The 25,849-nt window shown below is 58.5% G+C and overlaps 2 protein-coding genes across 3 annotated transcripts; both read left to right on the top strand.

Annotated features, from left to right (window-relative positions):
* Positions 1–468: 468 nt before the first annotated feature.
* VWA5A (von Willebrand factor A domain containing 5A) lies at positions 469–19,811 on the top strand. 2 transcript variants are annotated; one of them, XM_074970466.1, is made up of 13 exons: positions 469–556; positions 2,838–2,897; positions 3,186–3,388; positions 4,796–5,018; positions 7,876–8,048; positions 8,686–8,800; positions 14,417–14,589; positions 14,740–14,828; positions 14,982–15,126; positions 15,719–15,798; positions 16,409–16,523; positions 16,652–16,816; positions 19,660–19,811. In XM_074970466.1, exons 2-13 carry the CDS (start codon positions 2,858–2,860, stop codon positions 19,684–19,686), a joined length of 1,548 nt encoding a protein of 515 aa, XP_074826567.1. In that variant the 5' UTR covers positions 469–556; positions 2,838–2,857; the 3' UTR covers positions 19,687–19,811. The 2 variants fall into 2 exon arrangements, with proteins under 2 accessions (XP_074826567.1, XP_074826568.1); XM_074970467.1 differs by lacking the exons at positions 16,409–16,523; positions 16,652–16,816; positions 19,660–19,811 and having other exon boundaries at positions 15,719–15,802.
* LOC141997896 (von Willebrand factor A domain-containing protein 5A-like) lies at positions 19,685–24,535 on the top strand. Its single transcript, XM_074970468.1, has 7 exons — positions 19,685–19,817; positions 20,167–20,270; positions 20,580–20,788; positions 21,694–21,828; positions 23,115–23,251; positions 23,853–23,979; positions 24,409–24,535. The coding sequence occupies exons 2-7, from the start codon at positions 20,233–20,235 to the stop codon at positions 24,486–24,488; spliced, it is 726 nt and encodes a 241-aa protein (XP_074826569.1). The 5' UTR covers positions 19,685–19,817; positions 20,167–20,232; the 3' UTR covers positions 24,489–24,535.
* Positions 24,536–25,849: the final 1,314 nt, after the last annotated feature.

The following is a 25,849-nucleotide window of genomic DNA, read 5'->3' as shown; positions in this document are numbered from 1 at the left end:
TTAAGTGGTCCACCAAGACCCTCAGCAATTTTCAAGTGGTCTGCGGGAAAAAAAGGTCTGAGAACCACTGTCCTAGAAACTTTCCCATTTCCCCCTGGTTTTGGTTCTCAGTTGCTGTTTACTCCAGTGTATCGGCTTTGAACTGTACGGAATGGCCAGCGGGGCAGGGAGGCGTCCGGTGCAGAGAGAGCACCCCAGAGGGGAGACACCCTCGCCCCTGTCCTGAGTGACAAGGACACGAGCCCCAGCCTTGTTGGGGTTTTGGGGACTTAGCCGAGCCAGAGGGAGGAAGGGGAGCCCCTCGAGGGCACGCAGGCCTCCGGGCAAAGGGAGCTGGAGCGAGGACTGGGGTCCTTTCACGAGCCGAGTCCCCCGGGGCAGTGCAGACGCCAGGAAAGTTCCCCACGAGAGCGGGACCATCCGACGGCCCCTGGGGTGGAGTAGCTGGGGCGGGGAGTTTGCAGACGCTCCCTGGCTGGGCTGGGCGGGGCTACCGGGAACAGTGATTGTGGGTTTCGCTTTCCCAGCCGCTGCGACACGGGGCGGGCGAGTGAAGGTAACGGGGCCCCAGGACCCCCAGAGCCCCCTCGCCGCGGGGCCGGGGCCAGGACCCAGGGGTCCTGCTCCCACCCGCGAGCTGGGCACACAAGGGTGTGTGCGCCGCCCCCTGTAACACGGCCGGGGGGCTGGGGGGGCTGGAGTCACGGCCCTGCCCAGCCCAGCCCAGCCCCTCCCCACTGGCCGGCCCCAGCAGCCGCGGGGACTCCCCTCAGCGGAGCGGGGTCTATGACCCGGGACTGGCAGGTCCGGCTCTGCCCGGCAGGGGGCAGCGCGGCTCTGGCAGCGGGGCCCGCGACGGGGGAGGGGGAGTTCGGACCGGAGCCAGAGCAGGAAACGCTGCACCTTGCGGGTCAAAGCCCACCCCGGCCCCCCCACACACCCCGCCGCAGTGTCCGCCCCCCTCCGTCCGCCTGTCCGTCCTCACCCCACACCCCCCGCCGCACTGTCCGCCCCCCTCTGTCCGCCTGTCCGTCCTCACCCCACACCCCCCGCCGCACTGTCCGCCCCCCTCCGTCCGCCTGTCCGTCCTCACCCCCCGCCGCACTGTCCGCCCCCCTCTGTCCGCCTGTCCGTCCTCACCCCACACCCCCCACCGCACTGTCCACCCTCCTCCGTCCGTCTGTCCATTCTCACCCCCCCGCCGCACTGTCCAACCCGCTATTCCATCCGTCTGTCCATTCTCACCCCACGCCGTATTGTCTAAGCCCCCTTCCGTCCGTCTGTCCATCCTCACCCCCGCCGCACTATCCAGCCCCCCTCCGACCGTCTGTCCATCCTCACCCCCCGCCGCACTATCCATCCCCCCTCCATCCATCTGTCCATCCTCACCCCCCGCCGCACTGTCCAGCCCCCCTTCCGTCCGTCTCTCCATCCTCACCCCACCCCGCTGCACTGTCCAACCTTTCTTCCGTCCGTCTGTCCATCCTCACCCCCCGCCACGCTATCCAGCCCCCCTCCGACCATCTGTCCATCCTCACCCCCCGCCGCACTATCCAGCCTCCCTCCGTCCGTCTGTCCATCCTCACCCCCCACCGCACTATCCATCCCCCCTCCGTCCATCTGTCCATCCTCACCCCCCGCCGCACTGTCCAGCCCTCCTTCCGTCCGTCTGTCCGTCCTCACCCCCCGCCGCACTGTCCAACGCCCTTCCATCCGTCTGTCCATCTTCACCCCAGATCCCCCACCGCATTGTCCAACCCCCCTTCCATCCATCTGTCCATCCTCACCCCACACCGCATTGTCCAACCCCCCTTCCATCCATCTGTCCATCCTCACCCCACCCCACATTGTCCGGACCTCCTCTGTCCATCTGTCCATCCTCGCCCCCTGCCGCACTGTCCAACCCCCCTTCTGTCTGTCCTCACCCCCCACCGCACTGTCCAAACCCCCTTCCGTCCGTCTGTCCGTCCTCACCCCCCGCCGCACTGTCCAACGCCCTTCCATCCGTCTGTCCATCTTCACCCCAGACCCCCCCACCGCATTGTCCAGCCCCCCTTTCGTCCGTCTGTCCATCCTCACCCCCCGCCGCACTATCCAGCCCCCCTTCCGTCCGTCTGTCCATCCTCACCCTCCACCGCACTGTCAAACCCCTGTTCCATCTGTCTGTCCAGCCTCACCCCCCTGCACTGTCCAACCCCCCTTCCGTCTGTCTGTCCATCCTCGCACCCCGCCACACTGTCCAACCCCCTATTCCATGCGTCTGTCCATCCTCAGCCCCCGCCGCGCTGTCCAACCACCTTTCCGTCCATCTGTCCGTCCTCACCCCCCTGCACTCTCCGATTTTGTTTGTCTGGCTCCCCTGAGAGCCCTGAAGACGGGGTGTATCCATCTCACTCTTGGCAAGCGGGACATCCCATCCCCCGCAGCAGACGCGCAGGGCCCTGTGAGGCTCCCCTACATTTCTCCACCCCTCTCCCAGCCATTCCCTCCATCCAAACATCCATCCCCACGCCCCTCCCATCAGTCTGTCCATCCATCCCCATCCTCCCCCCCCCCCCCCCCCGCACACATTTCTCCATCCAGCTCCCAGCTGTGGCCCGGTCCCTGCCTGTCCCTACTTGCTGGGGGCTGGCGCCATGTATGGGACCGGGGGCCCGAGAGGAGCTGTCACTCTGATCTCTGAGCTTGGCCTGAGAGCCTGCGGGAGTCCCTGCCACAGGACCCGGCTGAGCAGGGGAGCAGGGCTGGGGTCTTGGAGTCATTGCTGGGGGGACACCCTGTGCTCGTCAGTTTTCATGGAAACCTTGTATCTCACCGCACACCCTTTCCCAGCACAGATCCCCAACCCCGTACCAAGATGACAAGCTGCGGCCTCCTGAACAGTTCCAACAAGCCGGGTGAGTCAGGGCGGGGCGTCCCATGGCTGACGTCCCCCTCCCTTGGTGCCCATGGGGGTGTCAGAGGTTCCCATGGCTGACGTCCCCCTCCTCTGACACCCATCGGGGGGTCCGAGAGGCCCATAGCTGACAGCCCCATTCCCTGTCGCCCATGGGGGTCAGAGGGGCCCATAGCTGAAGTCCCACTCCCCTGGAGCTCATAGGGGTGGTCAGAGGGGCCCCTGGCTAACGTCCCCCTCCCCTGGCGCCCATGTGGGGATCCCCTGGCTGACGTACCCCTCCCCCCAGTGCCCCTGCGCAGCGGCTCGGTGACGGTGCTGATCCGAGGCTTCGTGGCTGACGTGGGCTGTGAGCTGCTCTACAGGAACGATGAGCCAGGGCCCGTGGAGGCCGTGTTTGTGTTCCCCGTGGACGCCGAGGCGGCCGTCTACGCCTTCCAAGCCCGCCTGGGGGGCACCTGCATTGAGGCCCAACTCCGCGAGAAGAAACAGGTATCGGGGGGCAGAGATCCCGGGGGGAGAGACGGTACCGGGGGTCAGGGCTGGGGGGATCTCAGGGTGACCCCGTCTCTCCCGGCAGGCGCATGAGCTGTATGGGTACGCACTGGCCGGGGGGCAGGGCAGAGGGATGTCGGGAGGCAGGGGCTCTCGGCGTGACCCCATCTCTCCCAGCAGGCGCCGGAGCTGTATGGGGACATGCTGGCAGAGGGATCTCATGGGAGAAGGAGATCTCAGGCTTACCCTGTCTCTTCAGGAGGCGCAGGAGCTGTTACTCCTGGGGGAATTAGGCACCAAAAAATTTAAAATGATGTGCACAATATTTTAAAATTCTGCATATTTTTTGGTCAAAATAACACAATGTAATCATGCCAGTTTCCATTATTTTGGTAATTTATTTCAAAATACAGCCAGCAAGTACGTCTGTAACAACACAGACCGCAAAAAAGATTCTGTAACTTTTTTCCACAATATCAGGGTTGGAAGGGATCTCAGGAGGTCATCTAGTCCAAGCCCCTGCTCAAAGCAGGGCCAATCCCCAATTTTTGCCCCAGATCCCTAAATGGCCCCCTCAAGGCTTGAACTCACAACCATGGGTTTAGCAGGCCAATGCTCAAACCACTGAGCTATCCCTATCCGCAATATAGAACTGTATTTCCTGCACGCCTCAGAAGCAGCACAAAGGCTTGTGGGAGTCAGGGGTAACGGAGGAGCTGAGGAAGAGGCAAGGAGCGTGGAATGAATCGGGAGGGTTGTTGGGTGTGGATGGGAGAAGTATAGAACAGGTTTTTTGTGGGGAATGGCAGATTTTTAGGGAGTTGGGGAGCCTCCCCCAGGCAGACCCTGGCTCACACCAAGCCTCTCCCATTCAGTCAGCCACATCTGCCCGTCTCCACACCCCGCATCGGTCTCTGCAGCCTCCTCCCCCATCCCTGTGTGTCCCTGCATCCCCCTTCCCTGTTCCCATGTGGCCCTGCAGCCCCACTCCCATTCAGTCCCTGGCTCAGTGGTGTCACCCCACGAGCTCCTGAGCCCACTGCCTAGTCTCTCGCCCCCCACCAGCCCTTCTGAACCCCTCTCCGTGACCCACCCTGCAGCCCCATGTGCCCCACTCTGTCCTAACCTGGCTCCACGGGCAGCGTGCTGTGATGAACACAGCCAGCTCCTGGCCGTTTTGGTGTCACAGCAGCCCTGGAGGATGAAAGGTGGAACTGCAGTATTTCTTGGGCAGAATGTATTATCCGCAGGGGGGGAAATTCTGCACCAGACGTGAATTCTGGGCATACGCAGTGGTGCAGAATTCCCCCAGAAGTAACCTGTATCAGGACATGCTAGCCCGGGGGTAGGGCAGAGGAATCTCAGGGGCCGGGGGATCTCGGGATGACCCTGTCTCTCCGACAGGCGCAGGAGCTGTACGGGGACGCGCTGGCCGGGGGGCAGAGCTCATTTCTGCTGCAGCAGGAGGGGGCCACGGGCGACATTTTCAGCTGCTCCCTGGGGAACCTGCCCCCCGGGGAGGAGGCGGCGCTGACCCTGCGCTACGTCTGCGAGCTGCCGCTGGAGCCTGATGGGGCCGCCCGCTACGTGCTGCCGGCCGTGCTGTGTCCCCGCTACACGCCTGATGGTGAGACTCACAGATGCCCCTGCCACTTTAGCCTGCCTGGTGGGACCTGTAGTCCCCAACACCCCCACTGCGCACCCTACAGTGAGTGACCCCACAGCCTGTAACCCCCTGAGACCTCCTAGCCCCTGCTATGTACCCCACAGGGAAAGACCCACATGGACCCTCATAGACCACTACTGTGTGCCCCATGGTAAGTGCCCCCCCAGCCCTGCAATCCCCACCCCAGGGTATGTGACATCCCCCCCCCCCCCGGCCTTCCCCTGATATCCCAGCATCCCCCTATCCCCCCCAGTAGCCCACACCCCCCATAGAATCAGAGAACTGGAAGGGACCTCGAGAGGTCATCTAGTCCAGTTCCCTGCACTCATGGCAGGATTAATTATCTAGACCATCCCTGACAGGTGTTTGTCTAACCTGCTCTTAGAAATCTCCAGTGATGGAGATTCCACAACCTCCCTAGGCAATTTATTCCGGTGCTTAACCACCCTGACAGTTAGGAAGTTTTTCCTAATGTCCAGCCTAAACCTCCCTTGCTGCAATTTAAGCCCATTGCTTCTTACAATTTTCTTCTTCCTCCTTGTAACAACCTTTTACATACTTGAAAACTGTGATCATGTCCCCCTCAGTCTTCTCTTCTCCAGACTAAACAAACGCAATTTTTTCAATCTTCCCTCATAGGCCATGTTTGCTAGTCCTTTTATCATTTTTGTTGCTCTTCTCTGGACTTTCTCCAGTTTGTCCACATCCTTCCTGAAATGTGGCACCCAGAACTGGACACGATACTCCAGCTGAGGCCTAATCAATGCAGAGTAGAGCAGAAGAATTACTTCTCGTGTCTTGCTTACAACACTCCTGCTAATACAGCCCAGACTGAGGTTTGCTTTTTTTGTCACAGTGTTACACTGTTGACTATACTTAGCTTGTTGTCCACTATGACTCCCAGATCCCCTTCCGCAGTACTCCTATCCTAGGCAGTCATTTCCCTGGCATTCACTACGTTAGATGTCCAATCACGACCAATCTTCTTGGTGAAAACCAAACAAAGAAGTCATTAAGCACCTCTGCCATTTCCACATTTTCTGTTATTATCCCCGCCTCGTTGAGTATGAGCCTACCTTGTCCTCGCTCTTGCTCTTGCTTCTTTGTAGTATTTGTAGAATGTTTTCTTGTTACCCTTTATCTCTCTAGCTAGTTTGATCTCGTTTTGCGTCTTGGCCTTTCTAATTTTGTCCCTACATACTTGTGTTATTTGTTTATATTCATCCTTTGTAATTATACCTAATTTCCACTTTTTATAGGACTCTTGATTTTTAGATCATTGAAGATCTCCTGGTTAAGGCAGGGTGGTCTCTTGCCGTACTTCCTGTCTTTCCTACGCAGTGGAATAGTTTCCTCTTCTGCCCTTAATAATGTCTCTGAAAAACTGCCAACTGTCTCCAGTTGTTTTTCCCCTTAGACTTGCTTCGCATGGGCTCTTCCCTGCCAACTCCCTGAGTTTGCTGAAGTCTGCCTTCTTGAAATCCACTGTCTTTATTTTGCTGTTCTCCCTCCTACCATTCCTTAGAACCATGAACTCTGTCATTTCATGATCACTTTCACCCCAGCTGCCTTCCACTTTCAGATTCTCAACCAGTTCCTCCCTATTTGTCAAAATCAAATCTAGAACAGCCTCCCCCCTTGGTAGCTTTCTCCACCTTCTGAATTAAAATATTGTCTCCAAGACATTCCAAGATAATTGTTAGGATAAGATAACATTGTTGGATAATCTGTGCCCTGCTGTGTTATTTTCCCACCAGATGTCTGAGGAGCTAAAGTCCCCCATCACCGCCAGGTCCGGGGCTTTGGATGATTTTGTTAGTTGATTAAAAAAAGCCTCAGCCACCTCTTCTTCCTGGCTGGGTGGTCTGTAGTAGACCCCTGCCCTGACATCACCCTTGTTCTTTACCCCTTTTATCCTTACCCCGAGACTTTCAACATGTCTGTCTCCTATTTCCAGCTCAACCTCAGTCCAAGTGGATCCATTTTTAATATACAAGGCAACACCTCCTCCCTTTTTCCCTGCTTGTCCTTCCTCAGCCGGCTGTACCCTTCTAGACCAATGTTCCAGTCGTGCGTATTATCCCACCAAGTCTCCGTGATGCCAGCTGTGTCATAGTTGTGTTTATTTGCTAGCATTTCGAGTTCATAGAGTCATAGACTATCAGGGCTGGAAGGGACCTCAAGAGGTCATCTAGTCCAACCCCCTGCTCAAAGCAGGACCAACCCCAACTAAATCACCCCAGCCAGGGCTTTGTCAAGCCTGACCTTAAAAACCTCCAAGGAAGGAGATTCCACCACCTCCCTAGGTAACCCGTTCCAGGGCTTCACCACCCTCCTAGTGAAAAAGTTTTTCCTAATATCCAACCTAAACCTCCCCCACTGCAACTTCCTGCTTATTCCCCATACTTCTTGCATTAGTATACAGACATCTAAGATACTGTTTGATTCCCCACCCCACCCCCCGTTCTGTCTTGTCTCTCCTTTATCCCTCCTATAACAGTCCATGCTCCCCCCAAATTCTAAACCTTCTCCCAGGTCTCCATCTTCTTGACTTACCTGTGGGATTTGGTCACCTTCCCCCTTCAAACCTAGTTTAAAACCCTCTTCACTAGGTTAGCCAGTCTGTATCCAGATATGCTCTTCCCCTTCCTCGCTAGGTAGACCCCATCTCTGCTTAGCAGTCCTTCCTGGAACAGCATCTCGTGGTTAAGAAAGCCAAAGCCTTCCTGGCGACACCATCTTCACAGCCAGGCATTCTCTTCCAGGATGCATCTTTCTCTGCCTGGGCCCCATGCTCACCCCGTGTCTCTCTCTGCAGGGTGGGATGGGGAGGATGTCACCCAGGGCGTCCCACGAGTCCCCCAGGGGGAGCTGCCCTACACCCTGAGCCTGAGTGCCACGCTGCAGTCGCCCCACGGCATCGACCGTGTGCTCTCCAACTGCTCCCTCTCCCCCCTGAGCTACACATCTGGGAACCGAACCACCGCCCAGGTAAGGGTTCACCCGGACACCTGAGTCTCGGCCATCCCCACTGGGAGGTCAGTATTGGGGGGCAGCTCTGAGCAGGGAGGTGATGGGAGCTCTGGGCTGAGGGGTGGTGCCAGGGGACTGTCTGGGTGTGGGTCCTGAGTGGGCATCTACAGAGGTGGGAGCTCTGGGATGGGGCAAGGGGTGGGTCCCAGAAGGCATGGGGTTGCGGGGGAGAGGGTCAAGCGACACCAGTGGATCTGGGGAATTGCCCGCGTTCTCTGGGGAAAATCTCAAGGGGCTGAGACCAGTCCATGGGGGTGAAATCCTGGACATTCGAGGGGCCCTGGTTCCCTTTGCTTTCTGGGAGTTTCATTCTCCTTGATTTTCAATGAAAGAAAATAGGGGGAGAGCGGAAAAATATCACCCCCAAATTGGAAAGATTTAGCCCAACAAAGTCAGAATTTTTGCAGTGTTTTCCGCAAGAAGAGCCAAGTCCCCATGTTGCCTTTGCAATATTTTTCCCTCTCTCCCTCCCACCTAACCCAGAGTTGCTCCCTCCCCTCTGGCTGCATGGGGGGCACTGAGCCTGACACAAGACCCAGCGGGACCCTGCCCCTCAGGAGCCATGGCGAGATGACTGTGTCTGTCGCCCCACCAGGTGTCACTGGCCGAGGCCCCCCCATGGGACCGAGACGTGGAGCTGCTGGTGTATTACGCGGAGCCGCACAAACCCAGCGCAGTGCTGGAGATCGGGTTGCCCGGAGCAGAGCCAGGTGGGGGGTCCTGCACCCTGATGCCCCTGGCCGGTGGGGTGGGAATGGGGGGATCCATGGGGTGGGGATGTGGGGGAGGAGTGTTCTGGGCGGTGATTTGGGATCGTGGGTCCCGGGGCAGTGAGGGGGATGATAGGGGAATGGGGGGGTCCTGGGGCTGATGGGGCTGCGTGCTCAGAGAGGTGCAGGGGGAATCTGGGGGCAGGGTTAAAAAGGTCTAGAGCAGTTTTTAAAGTAAGGGCTGGGGGGAAGCCGACAGGTGCAGACGAGCACGTGGTTCAGACAGAGGGAGGATCTATTGATGGAGGCTCTCTATGTCCTCGTACGGAGGAGAGGATGGAAGATGATAAAATATGGGTAGGATCTGATGAGAAACAGTCAAATAAAGGAAAGTCCCATTCGATTACATCACGTAATGGCAGACAGCTAAAAAGTGGCAAGTTCTTAAAGTGCTTATATACCAATGCTAGAAGTCTAAATAATAAGATGGGTGAACTTGGCTGCCTTGTATTAAATGAGGGTATTGATATAATAGGCATCACAGAGACTTGGTGGAATGAGGATAATCAATGGGACTCAGTAATACCAGGGTACAAAATATATCAGAAGGACAGAGCAGGTCGTGCTGGCAGGGGGGTGGCACTCTATGTGAAAGAAAGCAGAGAATCAAATGAAGTACAAATCTTAAATGAACCAAACTGTACCAGAGAATCACTATGGACAGTAATTCCATGCTCGAATAATAAGAATATAGCAGTCTGGATATATTACCGACCACCTGACCAGGATGGTGATAGTGACTGTGATAATGTTCAGGGAGACTGGAGGGGCTATTAAAATAAAAAACTCAATAATAATGTGGGATTTCAACCATCCCCATATTGACGGGGTACATGTCACCTCAGGACGGGATGCGGAGATAGTTTCTTGACATCTTAAATGACTAGTCCTGGAACCCACAAGAGGAGAGGCAATTCTTGATTAGTCCTTAGTGGAGCACCGGATCTGGTCCAAGAGGTGAATATAGCTGGGCCATTCGGTAACAGTGACCATAATATAATTCAATTTAACATTTAACATGCGGGGAAAACACCACAGCAGCCCACCACGGTAGCATTTAATTTCAGAAAGGGGGACTACACAAAAATGAGGAGGTTAGTTAAACAGAAATTAAAAGGTACAGTGCAGAAAGTGATACCCCTGCAAGCTGCATGGAAACTTTTTAAAGACACCATAATAGAGGCTCAACTTATATGTATACCCCAGATTAAAAAACAGAGAGAACCAAAGAAGTGCCACCATGGCTAAACAACAAAGTAAAAGAAGTAGGGCGGGGTGGGCAAACCACGGCCTGCGGGCCGGATCTGACCCTCAGGGCTTTGGATCTGGCCTGCGGGATTGCCACCCCCGTGGCACTGCTGGCCCGTCACCGCTCCGGGAAGCATCCGGCACCAAGTCTCTGTGGCCCCGGGGAGAGGGCAGAGGGCTCCATGAGCTGCTCTTACCTGTGGATACCTTCCCGGAAGCTCCCATTGGCCGGGAACGAGGAACCACGGCCAATGGGAGCTTCGGGGGAGGTACCCACAGGCAAGAGCAGTGCGCGGAGCTCTCTGCCCCCACTCCCCTAGGGGCCGCAGGATCGTGGTGCCAGATGCTTCTCGGAGTGGTGCGGGGCCAGGGCAGGCAGGCAGGGAGCCTGCCCTGGCCCTGGTGCACACCACTGCCACCCCGGAGCCTCTCTAGGTAAGCAGCGCTGGGCCAGAGCGCACACCCCGAACCCGTCCTGCACCCCGCCCCCCAACTCCCTGCCCTGAGCCCCCTGCTTCACCCCACACCCCTCCTGCACCTCAACACCCTGACGCACCCCTCCTGCACCCCAACTCCCCGCCCTGAGTCCCTGCCGTACCCCAACCCCCTGCTTGAGCCCCCTGCTGCACCCCTCCTGCACCCCAACCCCCTGCCCTGAGCCGCCTGCTGCACCTTGCACCCTTCCTGCACCTCAGCCCCTTGCTCTGAGCCCCCTGCTGCACCTTGCACCCCTTCTGCACCTCAACCCCCTGCCCTGAGCCCCCTCGTACACCCTGCACCCCTCGTCTACCCCATTCCCTTGCCCTGAGCCCCTTCCTGCACACTGCACCCCCTCCCACACCCCGCACTCCCTCCCACACCCCAACCCCCTGCCCCAGCCCTACATTCATGGCCCTGCATGCAATTTCCCCACCCCGATGTGGCCCTCGGGTCAAAAAGTTTGTCCCCCCCTGAGTTAGAGGCATCCTTTAAAAAGTGGAAGTTAAATCCTATTGAGGGAAATAGAACGGAGCATAAACTTTGCATAAACATTCACTGTGCAGCTCCCTCCGGGACACGGACTCAGCAGTGAGGCTGCACCCAACCCTGACACAACGCAAGGACAGGGCCTGGCCCAGAAACATCCCAGGGCCCTGCCCGTCCGTGCCAGGCGCCCCAGGTGTAGGAAAGCAGGCTCAGCAAGGAAGTATCCAAGTGTGGGGGTGTCACGGAGTCCCCGGGCGATGCTCTGGAACTGCTCCCCATGAAGCCAGTCAGGACTTTGGGGAAGTCTCCTTTCTGTGAGCAGCCCGTCTGCAGGACACACAGCTCACACAGCTCCCACCTTCCTGGGTCTGACCTCAGAGCATCCAGCATCCTCTGCCCCTCCGTGCGCTTCCCACAGCGAGTCCGCCCAGGCGGGGCTCCTGGGGAAGCCAGAGGGTCCTGCCCCCCAACTTCGCAGTCAGACATGACTCTCAGCTGGCAGGTAAAACAGAGATTTATTAGACGACAGGAACATGGTCTAAAACAGAGCTTGTAGGTGCAGAGAACCAGACCCCTCAGCCGGGTCCATTTTGGGGGGTCAGTGAGCCAGACAACCATGTCTGCCCTTCACTCCATGTCTCCAGCCAGCCCCAAACTGAAACTCCCTCCAGCCCCCCTCCTCTGGGCTTTGTCCCTTTCCCGGGCCAGGAGGTCACCTGATTCCTTTGTTCTCCAACCTTTAGCTCTCACCTTGCAGGGGGGAAGGGCCCAGGCCATCAGTTGCCAGGAAACAGGGTGTCGGCCATTCTCTGTGTCCAGACCCCTGCACACACCTGCCTTCTAGGGCTCTGCAATGATCATACACCCTTACTCGACCACCTAGATACTTAAGAACTGCATAGGGGAAACTGAGGCACCCCCACACTATTCAGAGGAAACATTAAGAACAGTCCCACTTTGTCACGGGGGGATCCAGGTGTGGGTTGAGAAGGTTCTGTGTGGGGCAGTCTGGGTGCGGGCGGCTCAGTGGGGGATCTGTGGGTGGGGGATCTGGATGCACAGGAGCTTGTTGAAGGGTTCTGGGTGCAGCGGTAATGGGACTCTGCAGGCGGATCCAGGTGAAGGTGGTTGGGGCTCAGCAGGGTGGGGTCTGGTGGGGGGGGGAGATAGAGCTCTGCAGGGGGGTCTGGAGGAGGGGGGTCCGGGGGGGTCCAGATGCTGGGGGAGTGGGTCTCAGTGGGGTGGGGATCCGAGTGCAGGGGGGTGAGGCTTGGCGGGAGGGTCTGGGTATGAGTCTGGATGCAGGGGGGTTGGGCGGGTGGAGGAGCAGTTCCCTGTACAGGGATCTCTCCCCCTGCAGATGAGGAGCGATGGGTGCAGGAAGTGGGGCCGGTGGGGGTGGGGGGGACTTTGCAGAGCTTCCTGCAGTCAGGGGAGAAATCTGCAAGTCAAGGGGTGGGTCTGACCCGTCCCCAGATGCCGTGCAGGGGAAGAGGAAGTCCCGCCCTCCCCAGCCCAGCCGGGACTAGCAGCTGAACCCAGCACAGGGTCGGAGCCATCAGCCGGGTCTTCCCCAGTCCTGCCCCACAGTGATATACCGCTCTGCTGGCTGCCCTGGGAACCTGAAACCTGCAGCTGGGGAGGGTCACAGGACCACTCTCGTGGCTTCCCTTTGCTTCCCTGTCAGAAAATCCTTTTTTTTTTTTTTTTGAGGGGAAGCAAAGAAATCTGTGCTGGACATAAATTCTGTGCATGCGCAGTGGTGCAGAATTCCCCCCAGGAGTAAAACATCCACTCGATGTGCAGCGGCTGTCAAAAAAGTGAACAGACTGGTAGGAATCATTAGGAAAGGGCTAGAGAATAAGACAGAAAATATCGTATCGCCTCTAGATCAGCCGTTCTCAAACTTCAGCAATCCAAGGACCCCCATTTTGATTTAAAATTTTTTGGGGACGCCCTGCCCTGCCCCTTCCTGGCCAATGGGAGCTGCAGAGCCGGCACTTGGGTGGGGGCAGTGAGTGGAGCCTCACTGGCCGCCTCGGGGCCACAGGGAGCTGGCAGCCGCTTCCGGGTGGAGGAGTTGAGGGAGGAAGGGGGAAGAGTTGATCAGCGGGGCCCGCGGCCGCCATGGAGTTCCCTTGCGGACCCCAGTTTGAGAAACGCTGCTCTAGATAAATCCAGGGTACACCCCCGTATTGAATACTGTGTGCAGATGTGGTCGCTCAAACTCAAAAAAGATACCTTGGAATTGGAAAATGTATAGAAAAGGGCAACAAAAATGATATGGGGTACGAAACAGCTTCTGTATGCGGAGAGATTAATAAAACTGGGACTTTTCAGCTTGGAGAAGAGATGACTAAGGGGGGATGTGATTGAGGTCTATAAAATCATGATGGGTGTGGAGAAAGTAAATAAGGACGTGTTAGTTACTCCTCATAACACAAGAACCAAAGGTCACCAAATTAAACTAATAGGCAGCAGTTTGAAAACAAACGAAAGGAAGTATTTCTTCACACAATGGCACAGTCAGTCTGTGGAACTCCTTGCCAGAGGATGTTGTGAAGGCCAAGACTATAACAGGGTTCAAAAAAGAACTAGATAAATTCATGGAGGATAGGTCCATTAATGGCTGTTAGCCAGGATGGGCAGGGATGGTATCCACAGCCTCTGTTTGCCAGAAGCTGGGAATGGGCGATAAGGGATGGATCACTTGGTGACTCCCTGTTCTGTTCATTCCCTCTGGTGCACCTGGCTTTGGCCACAGTTGTCAGACAGGATACTGGGCTGGATGGAGCTTTGGTTTGACCCAGTCTGGTCCTTCTTATGATTATGGGTGGGTGTTGAAGGAGCTGGAGATGAGGTGTTGGGGGGCCAGAGCAGGGGGGTCTCAGTGGAGCTGGGAGTGGGAGGGCGGAGTTCCTGAAAGCAGGTAAACACTAGGGTGCACTGCAGGTTTGGGGATACAGGGGAGAACGGGTGATGGAAGGGCAAGTGCTGGGGGGCTGGGAATTGGGGGCAGTGTGGGATCTATGGGAAGGAGGTCTGGGGGGAGGGACGGGGTGGGGCTCTGGGGCAGTCGGGAGGCGCTGGGCATGGTGGAGGATCTGTGGGGAGGGTGAAGTGGGGGGAGGGACAGAGGAGTGGGGGTGGAGCCTGCCTGAGGAGTTACAGTTGGGGGTTACTGGAGGGGCTGGGGGCAGTGGGGGATCTAGAGGGAGGGCAGTGTGTGGGAGGGACATGGGTGGGGCTCTGGGGCAGTCAGGAGGGACTGGGGGCTCTCGCAGGCTCACAGGACTCCACCCCATGCCCACCCCATTTGGGGCTGGCCCCATCTCCCCGCAGGCTCCCTGATGGGCGACCCGGCCTTGATGGTGACCCTGCTGCCCAGCCTGCCCGAGGCGGTGCCGGGCCAGAGCCCAGCCGGGGAGTTCATCTTCCTGCTGGACCGCTCCGGCAGCATGGAGTGCCCCATGGACGGCCGAGACTACTCCCCACAGCGCATCGACAGCGCCAAGGTACGGCCATGTGGGAGGCCGCGTTAGATGGGCCTGTGGAGGAGAACAGCTCAGGCTGGCTGGGCATGCGGGGAGGGACAGAACCGGGGGCAGGGGGGAGCCCAGCTGGCTGGACCCAAGGAGTGACTCCGTCCATCTGTCCATTCCCAGGAGACCCTGGTCCTGCTGTTGAAGAGTTTGCCCCTGGGCTGTTATTTCAACATCTACGGCTTTGGGTCTCAGTTCGAGTCCTTCTACCCGTGAGTCGGAGGGGGGCTGGGGGGTTGCTAGCTGGGTTAGGGGGCAGGGCAGGCTGGGGTTTGGGTGTCTGTGGGTTGGGGGCAGGGCTGGCTGGGGTCAGGGTGTCCCTGGCTCCACCTGTCCTGGCCCCTGACCCCTCGGCATCCCCCCAGGCAGAGTGTGGGATACACCCAGCAGACCATGGCCGAGTCCCTGCAGCGCGTCCAGCAGCTCCAGGCTGACCTGGGGGGCACCGAGATCTTGGCACCGCTACGAGCCATTTACCGCAGCCCCTGCCGGGACGGGCACCCACGCCAGGTATCGGGGCAGCCGCAGGGCATCCCGGGGCCTCGGAGAGGGACTGAGGCTGGTGGGAGCTGATAGGGGGCGCTTGGAGAGGGGCTGGGAGCCAGGAGCCAGCTGATCAGGACTTGGGGGGCTCAGAGTAGGACTGGGGCCAACAGGGGGCTGGTGCACTTGGGGATGGGAGCAGGGCATGGCAGGCAGGAGCCGGAGGGGTACCTCTGTATAGAGCTGGGGGGCAGCACTGGGTGCTGTGCCCAGCTCTGGGGGGTGCCCTGCAGCGGGGGGGCAGAGAGGGCACATGGTGGGGGGCAGGAGGGAGCTTCCAGAAACGTGCCCACAGCAGTCGGGCGGGTTAGTGTCTCCAGGGGCCAGGGAAGAGGTGACAGTTGGGGGTCACAGTCAGTGGTCCCCATCTGTCAGCCCCCCCCGGGGAGGCCTCTGGGAGGGGGGGAGGAGTACCGCGGGGGGTCTCATGGGGCTGGGGGTCTCTGGGAGGGGGGTCAGTGGGGCAGGCTCTCTGGGGGCTGCCACTGTTCCCAGGGGGAGGGGGTGTCTCCAGGGGGATTTTGGGTCCCCGGCTCTGACAGCATCTCTCCCCCTCCAGCTGTTCGTGTTCACGGACGGGGAAGTGGTGAACACCCAGGAGGTTATCACCGAGGTGCAGCATCACCGGGGGACGCACAGGTAATGGGGGCACCTGCCCTCCAGCATCCCTCCCACCGTGCTCCCCAGCCTTGCCTCCCAGCACCTCCCCACCCTGCCCCCTAGATTCCCCCCAACCTTGTCACAGTGTGCGGAGTGGCTCCCAGCTAAGAGTGCCAACCTCAGGTCAGACTGTCGGAAGCCAGGACAGATGCCCCAAACCCTAACCTAACCCTTACCCCTCACCCCCCAACCCTGCCCCCCAGCCCTGCCGGCATGGACACCCTCAGCAGCCCCAAACTCTCTCCCCCAAGCCTGGGAACCTCCAGCACCCCCCAACCCTGCCCTCCATTATCTCCTCAAAGCTGCCTGCTGACCTGGAGACCCCCCAGCAACCTCAGACTCTCTCCCTCCGGCCCTGCCAGCATGGAGAACCTTTGACCCATCGTCTCCCCAATCCTGCCCCCCAGCCCTACCAGCCGAAAAACCCCCAACACCAGCATCTGCCCATCTGTTCATTTCACCCTGCCCCCAGCCCTACTGGCCTCTCTCCCAACTGCCCCTCAGCACTGAATCGGCCCCCCCCAGCTCTGCGCCTCCCCCTCCTGTCTCTGACACACACCTCTCCCCCCCGGACACTGCCCCCCTGCAGGTGCTTCTCCTTTGGCATTGGGGAAGGGGCCTCCACGGCTCTGGTCAAAGGCATCGCCCGGGCAGCAGGGGGCAGCGCCGTGTTCATCACGGGCCAGGACCGCATGCAACCCAAGGTGAGAACCCAGGAGTCTGGGCTCCCAGCCACCCTGCTCAAACCCACCAGTCCCCACGCCCACCTCCAGGCCGGGGATAGGACCCTGGTGTCGTGGCCCCACCCTGGGTGTGCTGGTCTCTCCCCCAGGCGCTGCAGTCTCTGAAGCAGGCCCTGCAGCCGGCCGTGACCCGGATCTCGCTGAGCTGGGATCTGCCCCCTGGGATGGAGGCGGAGCTGCTGGGTCGGGGCCCTGAGGTGATCTTCCCTGGGCAGCGGTGCCTCATCTACGCCCGGCTCCGCGGACAGCCCCAGGTGAGAGAGCGAGCCCCCCCCCCACCGGGACGCCCCCAGGGCTCAGGATCAGTGACTGAGCCAGGAACCTCCCACCCTCTTCTGGGTGGTAACTCTAAAAGGAGTGAGAGGTAAAGAGGCATCCTTTAAAAAGTGGAAGTTAAATCCTAGTGAGGAGAACAGAAAGGAGCATAAAGTTCTGCAAGTGAAGTGTAAAAATATCATTAAGAAAGGCAGAAAAGAATGTGAAGAGCAGCTAGCCAAAGGCTCCAAAAGTAACAGCAAAAAAAATTTTTAAGAACATCAAAAGCAGGAAGCCTGCTAAACAGCCAGTGGGGCAACCGGATGACCGAAGTGCTAAAGGAGCACTCAAGGATGATAAGGCCATTGCGGAAAAACTAAATGAATTTTTTGCATCGGTCTTCACGGTGGAGGATGTGAGGGAAATTCCCAAACCTGAGCCATTCTTTTTAGATGACAAATCTGAGGAACTGTCCCAGCTTGAGGTGTCATTAGAGGAGGTTTTGGAACAGACTGATAAACTAAACATGACTGGAGAAGAGCTAATGTGCCACCAATTTTTAAAAAGGGCTCCAGAGGTGATCCCGGCAATTACAGGCCAATAAGGCTGACTTCAGCATCGGGCAAACTGGTTGAAATTAGAGTAAAGAACAAAATTGTCAGACACATAGATGAACAGAATTTGTTGGGGAAGAGTCAACATGGTTTTTGTGACGGGAAATCATGCCTCACCAATCTACTCCAATTCTTTGAGGGGGTCAACGAGCATGTGGACAAAGGGGATCCAGTGAATATAGTGCACTTGGACTTTCAGAAAGCCTTTGACAAGGTCCCTCACCAAAGACTCTTAAGCAAAGTAAGCTGTCACGGCATAAGAGGGAAGGTCCTCTCATGGATCAGTAACTTGTTAAAAGACAGGAAACAAAGGGTAGGAATAAATGGTGAGTTTTCAGAATGGAGAGAGGTAAATAGGGGTGTGTGCTGGGACCAGTCCTATTTGACATATTCATGAATGATCTGGGAAAAGGGGTAAACAGTGAGGTGACAAAATTTGCAGATGATACAAAAGTACTCAAGACAGTCAAGTCCTAGGCAGACTGCGAAGAGCTTCAAAAGGATCTCACAACATAGGCAGCGAGTTATATGGGCCTGTGGTGCCCGTGGTCCACCCATATTCAGGAACGTGGGCACGGCTCCACCAATGTTTGGGCTTATATTTAATCCATAGGACGGACCGGGGCAACCACCCCGGGCCCCGCGCTTTGTGGGGCCCACGCTTCAGGGGGACGCGAGGTCCAGGGCAGCCTGTGGGGTCAGCAGGGTTCCTGGCTGCAGCAGCAGCAAGTGACCCAGCCCCACCCCCACTCCACCCCTTTCCCAAAGCACGCGCCCCTGCCCTGCCTCCCCCGAGCGACGCCGGGAGCCGGCTGGACAGAGCGCTGGAGAGTGGGCCGGGGCCGGGTCGCTTGCTGCTGCCAGCGCCAGGCCCCCTGCTAATCCCCCAGGCCACCCTGGACCCCACGTCCCCCTGAAGCACGGGGACCCACGGGGAAGTTGCCCCGGTCCATCCTATGGACTGGACAGCTCTGCTTGGACCCGTTCTGGGCACCACGAAAAATGATACAAACCTGACTGAGCAAAAAAATGGCAGATGAAATTCCATGTTGATAAATGCAAAGTAAAGCACGTTGGAAAACATCATCCCAACTCTACATCTAAAATGGTGGGGTCTAAATTAGCTGTTACCACTCGAGAAAGAGATCTTGGAGACATTTTTCAGAGTAACAGCCGTGTTAGTGTGTATTCGCAAAAAGAAAAGGAGGACTTGTGGCACCTTAGAGACTAACACATTTATTAGAGCATAAGCTTTCGTGAGCTACAGCTCACTTCATCGGATGCATCCGATGAAGTGAGCTGTAGCTCACGAAAGCTTATGCTCAAATAAATTGGTTAGTCTCTAAGGTGCCACAAGTCCTCCTTTTCGTGGAGACATTGTGGATAATTCTCTGAAAACATCCATTCAATGTGCAGCGGCAGCAAAAAAGCAAACACAGTGTTGGGTATCATTAAGAAAGGGCTAGATAATAAGACAGAAAATATCACATTGCCTCTGTATAAATCCCTGATACGCCCACATCTTGAATACTGCATGCAGAGCTAGTCGCCCCAAGTCAAACAAGATATATTGGAATTGGAAAAGTTTCAGAAAAGGGCAACAAAAATGATTAAGGGTATGGAGCGGCTTCTGTATGAGGAGAGATTAATAAGACTGGGACCTTTCAGCTTGGAAAAGAGATGACTAAGGGGGGGATATGACAGAGGTCTATAAAATCATGACTGGTGTGGAGAAAGTAAATAAGGAAGTGTTACTCCTTCTCATAACACACGAACTAGGGGGTCACCAAATGAAATTAATAGGCAGCAGGTTTAAACGGTTGGAAGGAGGATACTGAGCTAGATGGACCTTTGGTCTGACCCCGTATGGCTGCTCTTACGTTCTCAATGATGGCCATTGGGCTGGGGGGTCTCTGTGCTACTCCAGCCCCATCGATCTCAGTGGAGATTGTTAACTCTGGTCCCTAATTATGGCCATTGGGCTTCAGGTCTCTTTGCTACCCCAACCTCATTGATCTCAGTGGGGATTGTTGGCTCTGAACCCGAATGATGGCCATTTTTCTGGGGGTCTCTGTGCCACCCCAGCCGCACTGATTTCAGTGAGGGTTGTTAACTCTGATCCCTAATTATGGCAGTTGGGCTGGCGCGCGTCTCTGTGCTATCCCAGCCCCATCAATCTCAGTGGGGATTGTTAACTCTGACCTCTAACAATGGCCGTTGGGCTGCAGGTCTCTGCACTAGCGTGGCTGCATTGATCTCAGGGCAGGTCTACACTACAAATTTACACTGGCGGAGCTGCGGCACTGTAGCATGTCTGGTGAAGATGCTCTAAGCCAACGGGAGAAGCTCTCCCACCAACACGGCGCTGTCTACACGGGGGGCTACGGTCAGTGTAACTACGTCGCTCAGGGCGCTGGAGCTCAGGGGTGTGGATTTTTCACACCTCTGAGTGACATAGGTATGTAGCGTAGACACGACCTCCGTGGGGATCGATAACTGTGTCCCCTACCAGTGACCACTGGGCTGGAGGTTTCTGTGCTACCCCAGCCCCACTGATCTCAAAGGGGGTCGCTAACTCCTGATCCTAATGATGGCTGTTGGCTGACTAGGCAACCCCCAACTGCTGTGAATCAAGCGTATTTTCCCCCTTTGTTCTGTAACCTGGGTCTGGGAGGGTCCCCAGGCATCTTCTCCCCCCTCGCACTCCACCGCTGACCCCTTTTCTCTGCCCGCAGCCCCCAGACACTGCCGTGGGGGGCGTCACCCTGCAGTACCGCGTCCAGGACCAGACCTACAAGGAGATGCTGCAGTTCCCTCTGCAGCCACAAGATGGAGACAGGTGACAGCAACACACCCATGGTCCACATCCTCACCAAGCCACTGGGTCCTGCCCCCCACATCCCCACCACTAACAGAATAGAGATGGGATGGGACCTGTCTCAGGTCACAGAAGGAAGCAGAAATCCTGGCTCCCAGCCTCCCTGCTGTGACCACTAGACCCCACACCCCTCCTATAGCCAGAGATCGAACCCAGGAGTCCTGGCTCCCCCCCACAATACACTATCCCACTAGCCCCTACTCCGCTCCCCACGGTGGCAGGAACCCAGGTGTCCAGGGCTCACCCCGCGACTCTCTGTCCCCGGCACAGGCTGCCCATTCACCGGCTGGCAGCCAAATGGCTGCTGCTGGAGCTGGAGGGGGCCATGGACACCGGCTCGGAGGGGGACCAGCACCGGGCGCTGGCGACCAGCCTGGCCTCAGGGGTCATCTGCTCCCTCACGGCCTACGTGGGGGTGGACACGGAGCGGGGGCAGCCGGTGCAGGGGCCGCTGGTGAGACGGGACATCCCGCTGGCAGGTAACCCCGGACGGGTCGGGGATTCCGGCACTGGGGAGGGATCAGCATGTGGGGGGGTGGGCTCAGGTGGGAGGAGGAACCAACCTGGCACTGTTGGGGGAACCTGGCACCAGGGCGAGGGAAGGGGGAGGGAATTATGGGAAGGATCCCAGAACAGGGGGATCCCAGTGTGAGAGGAGGGACCCTGAAGCTTGGGGAGGGGACATCACAGTTATGGGCTAATGTCCCTTTGCTCTTGTCCCTGCCCCAGCTCCCGTGGGGCTGTGCTGCCCCCCAGGGCGACCCCAGTGCCCCCGTTCCCAGGGCAGGGGGGAGCGGCAGGCGCTGGCTGGGTGGGACGGGGACAGCCCGCGAGGCCTGACCCATCCCAGCCGGGAGAGTGGGGCCTGTGGGACGGACAGACAGACAGACAGATGGACCCAGAACCAGAGACCCAAACAGACTGGGGCAGAGACCGAGAATCAGACAGTCGGACCCAGACAGAGACACAGAGGCAGGGACCAGAGGGGCGGGCACATTGCTGTCATGAGCCGGATTGGCTAACGGGGGCCTCTCGCCGCCCCCCCCCAGCATCCTGCCCTCATTCATGGGGTGCAGCACCCACCCCCGCGTCCTCTGGGGCTGGATGAGGGGTCCCAGCTGGGGGGAAGCTGCAGGGGAGGGGCTGGATTCAGGGGGTCCCAGCCTGTGCGGAAGGGGCTAGGGGGGATCCTGACTCTGAGGGAGCTGGGGGGAGAGGAGGATGGGGCTCGGTGTAGGGGGTCCCAGCTGGGGGGCATGGGGGAGGGGTCCCAGTGCTGCGTTCGCTCTGGGTGCCGTGGGTGGGGGGATTTCCCTTCCTTCTCTTAGCTTGTCTCTGTCTGCATGTCTGTCTGTCCCACTCTGTCCGTCCGTCTCCCCCCCAGGCTTTGGGGCTGCAATCCCCCTGCAGAAGATGTGTTATTCTGCCCCTGGGCCCATGGCCTGGGCCCAAGGGCCTTCCGATGTGTCCATGGACTGCGCCATGGTCTGCAACTTTGAGGACAGCTCAGATGTGCCAGGTGAGAGCTGCTGCCCCCCCCCCCGCATCCCCTCCGGGGGACTCTCCCCCAGAGCTCCCCAGGGCCAGTACTGGCTGCCTCCTCCCCCAGCACCGTGCCTCCTGACTCCCTCCCCATCCCAAAGCTCAGCCGGGGGAGCCCCCAATGCGAGGGCAGGAAGTCCTGCATACACGACACCCTGCCGGAGACTGCCTCCCAGAAAGGTGAGGGGGGCAGGGGTTGGGAGTCAGGACTCGAGGCGAGCTGCAAACGCCAGGATGACACTTCCTTGGGTCCGAGACAGACGTGCCCTGATGGTCCCGGAGCTGGGCAAGTGTTTAACAGCGACATCCGATCCGAAGGAACTTCCTGGGCAAAACACCGGTGTGACGCTGGGGGAGGGGGAGTCCGCAGCTGGGTTTTTTAAGTGTCGTGACGCAAATTATCTTGCAACAAAATGAAAAAAAAAAAAATAAGGAAACTTCCAGGCAAAAAACTCTGTGAAACTGGAATTTGGGGTGTGAGTTTGTATCAATGAGCTGGGGGGGGGGGCAACTGGGCAGCGGAGGGGGTAATCAGTTGCTTTTTAGGCACAGAAATGTTGCTGAGCAGTTTTCTCTGAAATGGACACGCAGCTAAATTCCCAGACAAAAATACCTTGTGACGCTGGGCCCAGGCTTGGATGTTCGTACAGGTGAGTTCAGGGGCACAGATCGTGGTTGGCACGGTCTGGTTTCTAAACGAAGAAGCCCACAAAAGGCAGAATTTTAAAGTTAAGGCTACCCTTAAAACCGGAATTGGAAGAGTCTGGAAATACAAAGTTGCAGTAGCCCAGGTAACCTTAACTGTGTCCCATAACCCTGGCCCAGGTATGGCTATAAGATCGTATAGACTCTGTAACATCCCGTCTCCCCTACACCCTTAGACGCTTCTGTGTCTCCCCGAACATAGGTATGTATTGCAGGCTATAGTGTGGGATGGTCCCGGGGTCAGACTGTGTTTGAGAAACACCCTGGGGTTGTGAGATTAGTGACTGGGGCAGAGACATTCATGGGGCCCAAGGAAGTTTGGTTCCTAACTCCAACTGCAAATTAATTGTCATCCCATGACAGGAAGGGCAAAGTTAAGGGTGCCGAGGAGCAGATAAAGGATTGGGCAGAGTTAAGGATGTCCATGGAGGAGCAGAGTTAAGGATGCACAGAGGGTCACAGTTAAGCTTGTTGGCTGTCCCTCAGCCTGGACAGGCCACATTGCTGTTCTGTATCCATAACCCTGTGCAAGAGCCATCTCCCCACGTCTCTCCCTAGAGTGGGCACCAGAGGAGTCTCCCCTGCTGAGGCTGGTGTCTCTGCAGAATGCCGACGGATCATGGGACCTGGACCCCCAGCTGGCCGCTGCGCTGGGGGTGAGCGAGACCGATGCCAGGGGGAAGGTGCCCAGTCAGGTGAGTGTGGGGGGCGGAGGAGAGGGGAGAGATGGAGGGGCAGGTGCCATGAGTTGGGCCTGTTCTCTGCTCCTAGATGAGACTGTGTGTGACCCAGACTGAGGGTGGGGTCTAAGAGCGACTGGATCCAATGACCCTTGAACCTGGAGCCCAGTGGGGAAGACAGGCCCACAGAGGGGAGTTAGAAACCCCCTTACAGGGGATCGGCGCATTGGATCGAGGAGCCGAGGGCTGCGGGGGGGACATGGGGAGGCCGAGGCTGGGTCCTTTCTGAGGCTGTCTCCCTAAGCCAGGGAATGCCACTGGGCATCTGAGTAGGGGGTCCACGGTGCTAGAGCCGGGGGGCTGGGAATCCTCTGAGCCTGGGGAAGGGGCGGGTGTGCTGGATTGGGGGGTCCCCAGGGCAGGGGATGGGGGGAGCACTGGGGAAGTGCAGGGGGGTCCCCGGGGGGATGGGGCAGTTGGGGGGGAGGGGTCCCTAGAGTGGGGGGATGGGGCAGCATTAGGGAGCGGGAGGATGGGGGCAGAGCTCGGAGGGACAGGGGGGTCCCCAGACTGGGCGCTGTCTCAGGCTGTATCTCTTCCCCCCCCCCCCCCCCAGGACGTGCCCCCCGGTGTCTGGGCCACGGTGCTGGCTGTGGTCTGGCTGCACGGCCAGGCTGCGGGGCAGCGCGACGAGTGGGAGCTGCTGGAGGCCAAGGCTGTGGGCTGGGTGCGGGGCCAAGCAGGTGAGAGGGGAGTGGGCGTTCGGGAGCAGGGCCCAGGGCCTCGACCAGAGAGCCCCTGTCCCACAGCCCAGCCCCCACTGAGACCCTCTGTCCCACAGCCCAGCCTACCCCGAGACCCCCATGTCCCACAGCCCAGCGCCCCACACAAGATCGTCCAGGCCCCAAGCCCACAGCACCAACGCTACTCCATGGGACCCCACAGTGCTGCCAACCACAGCCCTGAGATCCTGCACCCCATTGGTCCCAGGGTCCCCTGCCCCCCGGCATCCTAACAGCCTCTGGCTCCCCAGCCAGCCCCCCAGAAGCCTCCATTCCCAGGATAGACAGGCTCCCAGCCCCCTGCTCCCCGTCCCATTCCCCCCGGGCTGTGAGCTGTCTGCTCTTTGTCCCCCAGACTGATGTCTCCCCCTGACCCTCTTCTCATTGCAGGGCCCCGGCTGAGCGAATGCCTGGAAGCCGCCAACACCCTGCTGGGCTGCAGCGTTGGGCCTGCGGTCTTCAGTCTCTGAGCCCCCGCCCCGCCTCCTGCCCCCCGCACCCTTCCCCCCAGCTACCCTGGGCCTCCAGCCATGCAGAGCCCCCCCCAGGGATCCTAAATTAAGAGCAGCCAGTTGGTTTGCATAAGTTTAACGAAAACTGTTTACACTGACCCTGTAACTTACACCAGACCGACAGGCCCTTAGTGCTGCGGGCGGAGCCTGTCTCTGCCAGCCCCTCGCTGGAATAAAGCAGTTCCCCGGGTTTGTCTGTCTGCCTGGCTTTGCCTGGGGTCCCGGGGCTCTGCACTCCGCACGGCTGCCCAGGGCACTGGGTTCCCAGCAGGGTCAGGGACGGCCTGCCCTGAGCAGGTGGATTAGCGCTCCCAGCGCCGGCTTTCTGATGGGGCAGAGCAGCTGGACCCAGACACCAGGGCGGCTGGCTAGGGCCGGGAGGAGCCCTGGAGAGCGGGGAGCACGTGGGGTGCAGGTGACAGATGCAGGGCATGGGCCATGGGCAGGGTTTAGCAGGTTGTTTTAGCTGCGGGTCTGTGTGGATCCCTGACGCCCCCAAGTGGTCTCTGCTCCCGCAGGAGAAGGAGCAGCCAGGCCTGGAAAATCAGCCCCTGCTCGGCCACCGCTGGGCGCGTGATTCCCATTCAGATACCTGGGAACCGGGCATCCAACGCCCCTGCAGCTCGGGAACCTCCGGCCCTGCCTGGAGCGAGGCCACAGCGGTGTTGTAATGGGACAGGGAAGCAGCAAACGCTCTCCCCACTGCTCACACGGCCTCCCCCCGCCCCCCACGCTGCTGACGCCGACAGCCACGTGGGCTCCAGCAGCCAAGTCTCCTGCGCTGAGCCCCAGCGGCCGTGGGGCCAGGCCCTGATGCTGCCAGCCCAGGGCATTGAAATTGGAAGGAACAATTCTAGAGCAAAAAGACAGGGGGAGATTTTCCAGGCCCAGATGGCAGCTGGGTGCCCAGCTCCCCCGGGCAGTCTAGAGGGATGGGGGTTGTCATCCTGATGTGTAACAGCTATAAACCCAGGGGAGCTGGCACCCAGCCGGGGCTTAGGGGTGGGCCAAACCCCCCCCCCCCCCCCGAGCCCAGGAGCTGGGTGGGAGCAGGCGGAATCCAGGCTCGTTGTAGGTGACCAGGCAGAAAGCTCCATTAAGGTGAAGTTCAAGGTGAGGGGCAGTGCCCGTCCCTGTGGGGTAAAAAATATCCCATGGCTGGTGCCAGGATCCCCACAGCATGTGTTGCAAACCCCAGAGACTCCCCGTCTCCATGACACTGAAAAGAAATACAAACCCATTCAGCCAGGAAACGCAGAGCATGGCCCCCAAATGCCCTTAACTCTGCCCATGGCTAGCACAGGATCTTACGATTCAGA

The sequence above is a fragment of the Natator depressus genome, chromosome 13, assembly GCF_965152275.1.
Source record: "Natator depressus isolate rNatDep1 chromosome 13, rNatDep2.hap1, whole genome shotgun sequence".
Classification (NCBI taxonomy): domain Eukaryota; kingdom Metazoa; phylum Chordata; order Testudines; family Cheloniidae; genus Natator; species Natator depressus.
This window is presented reverse-complemented; position numbering and strand designations above follow the sequence as displayed.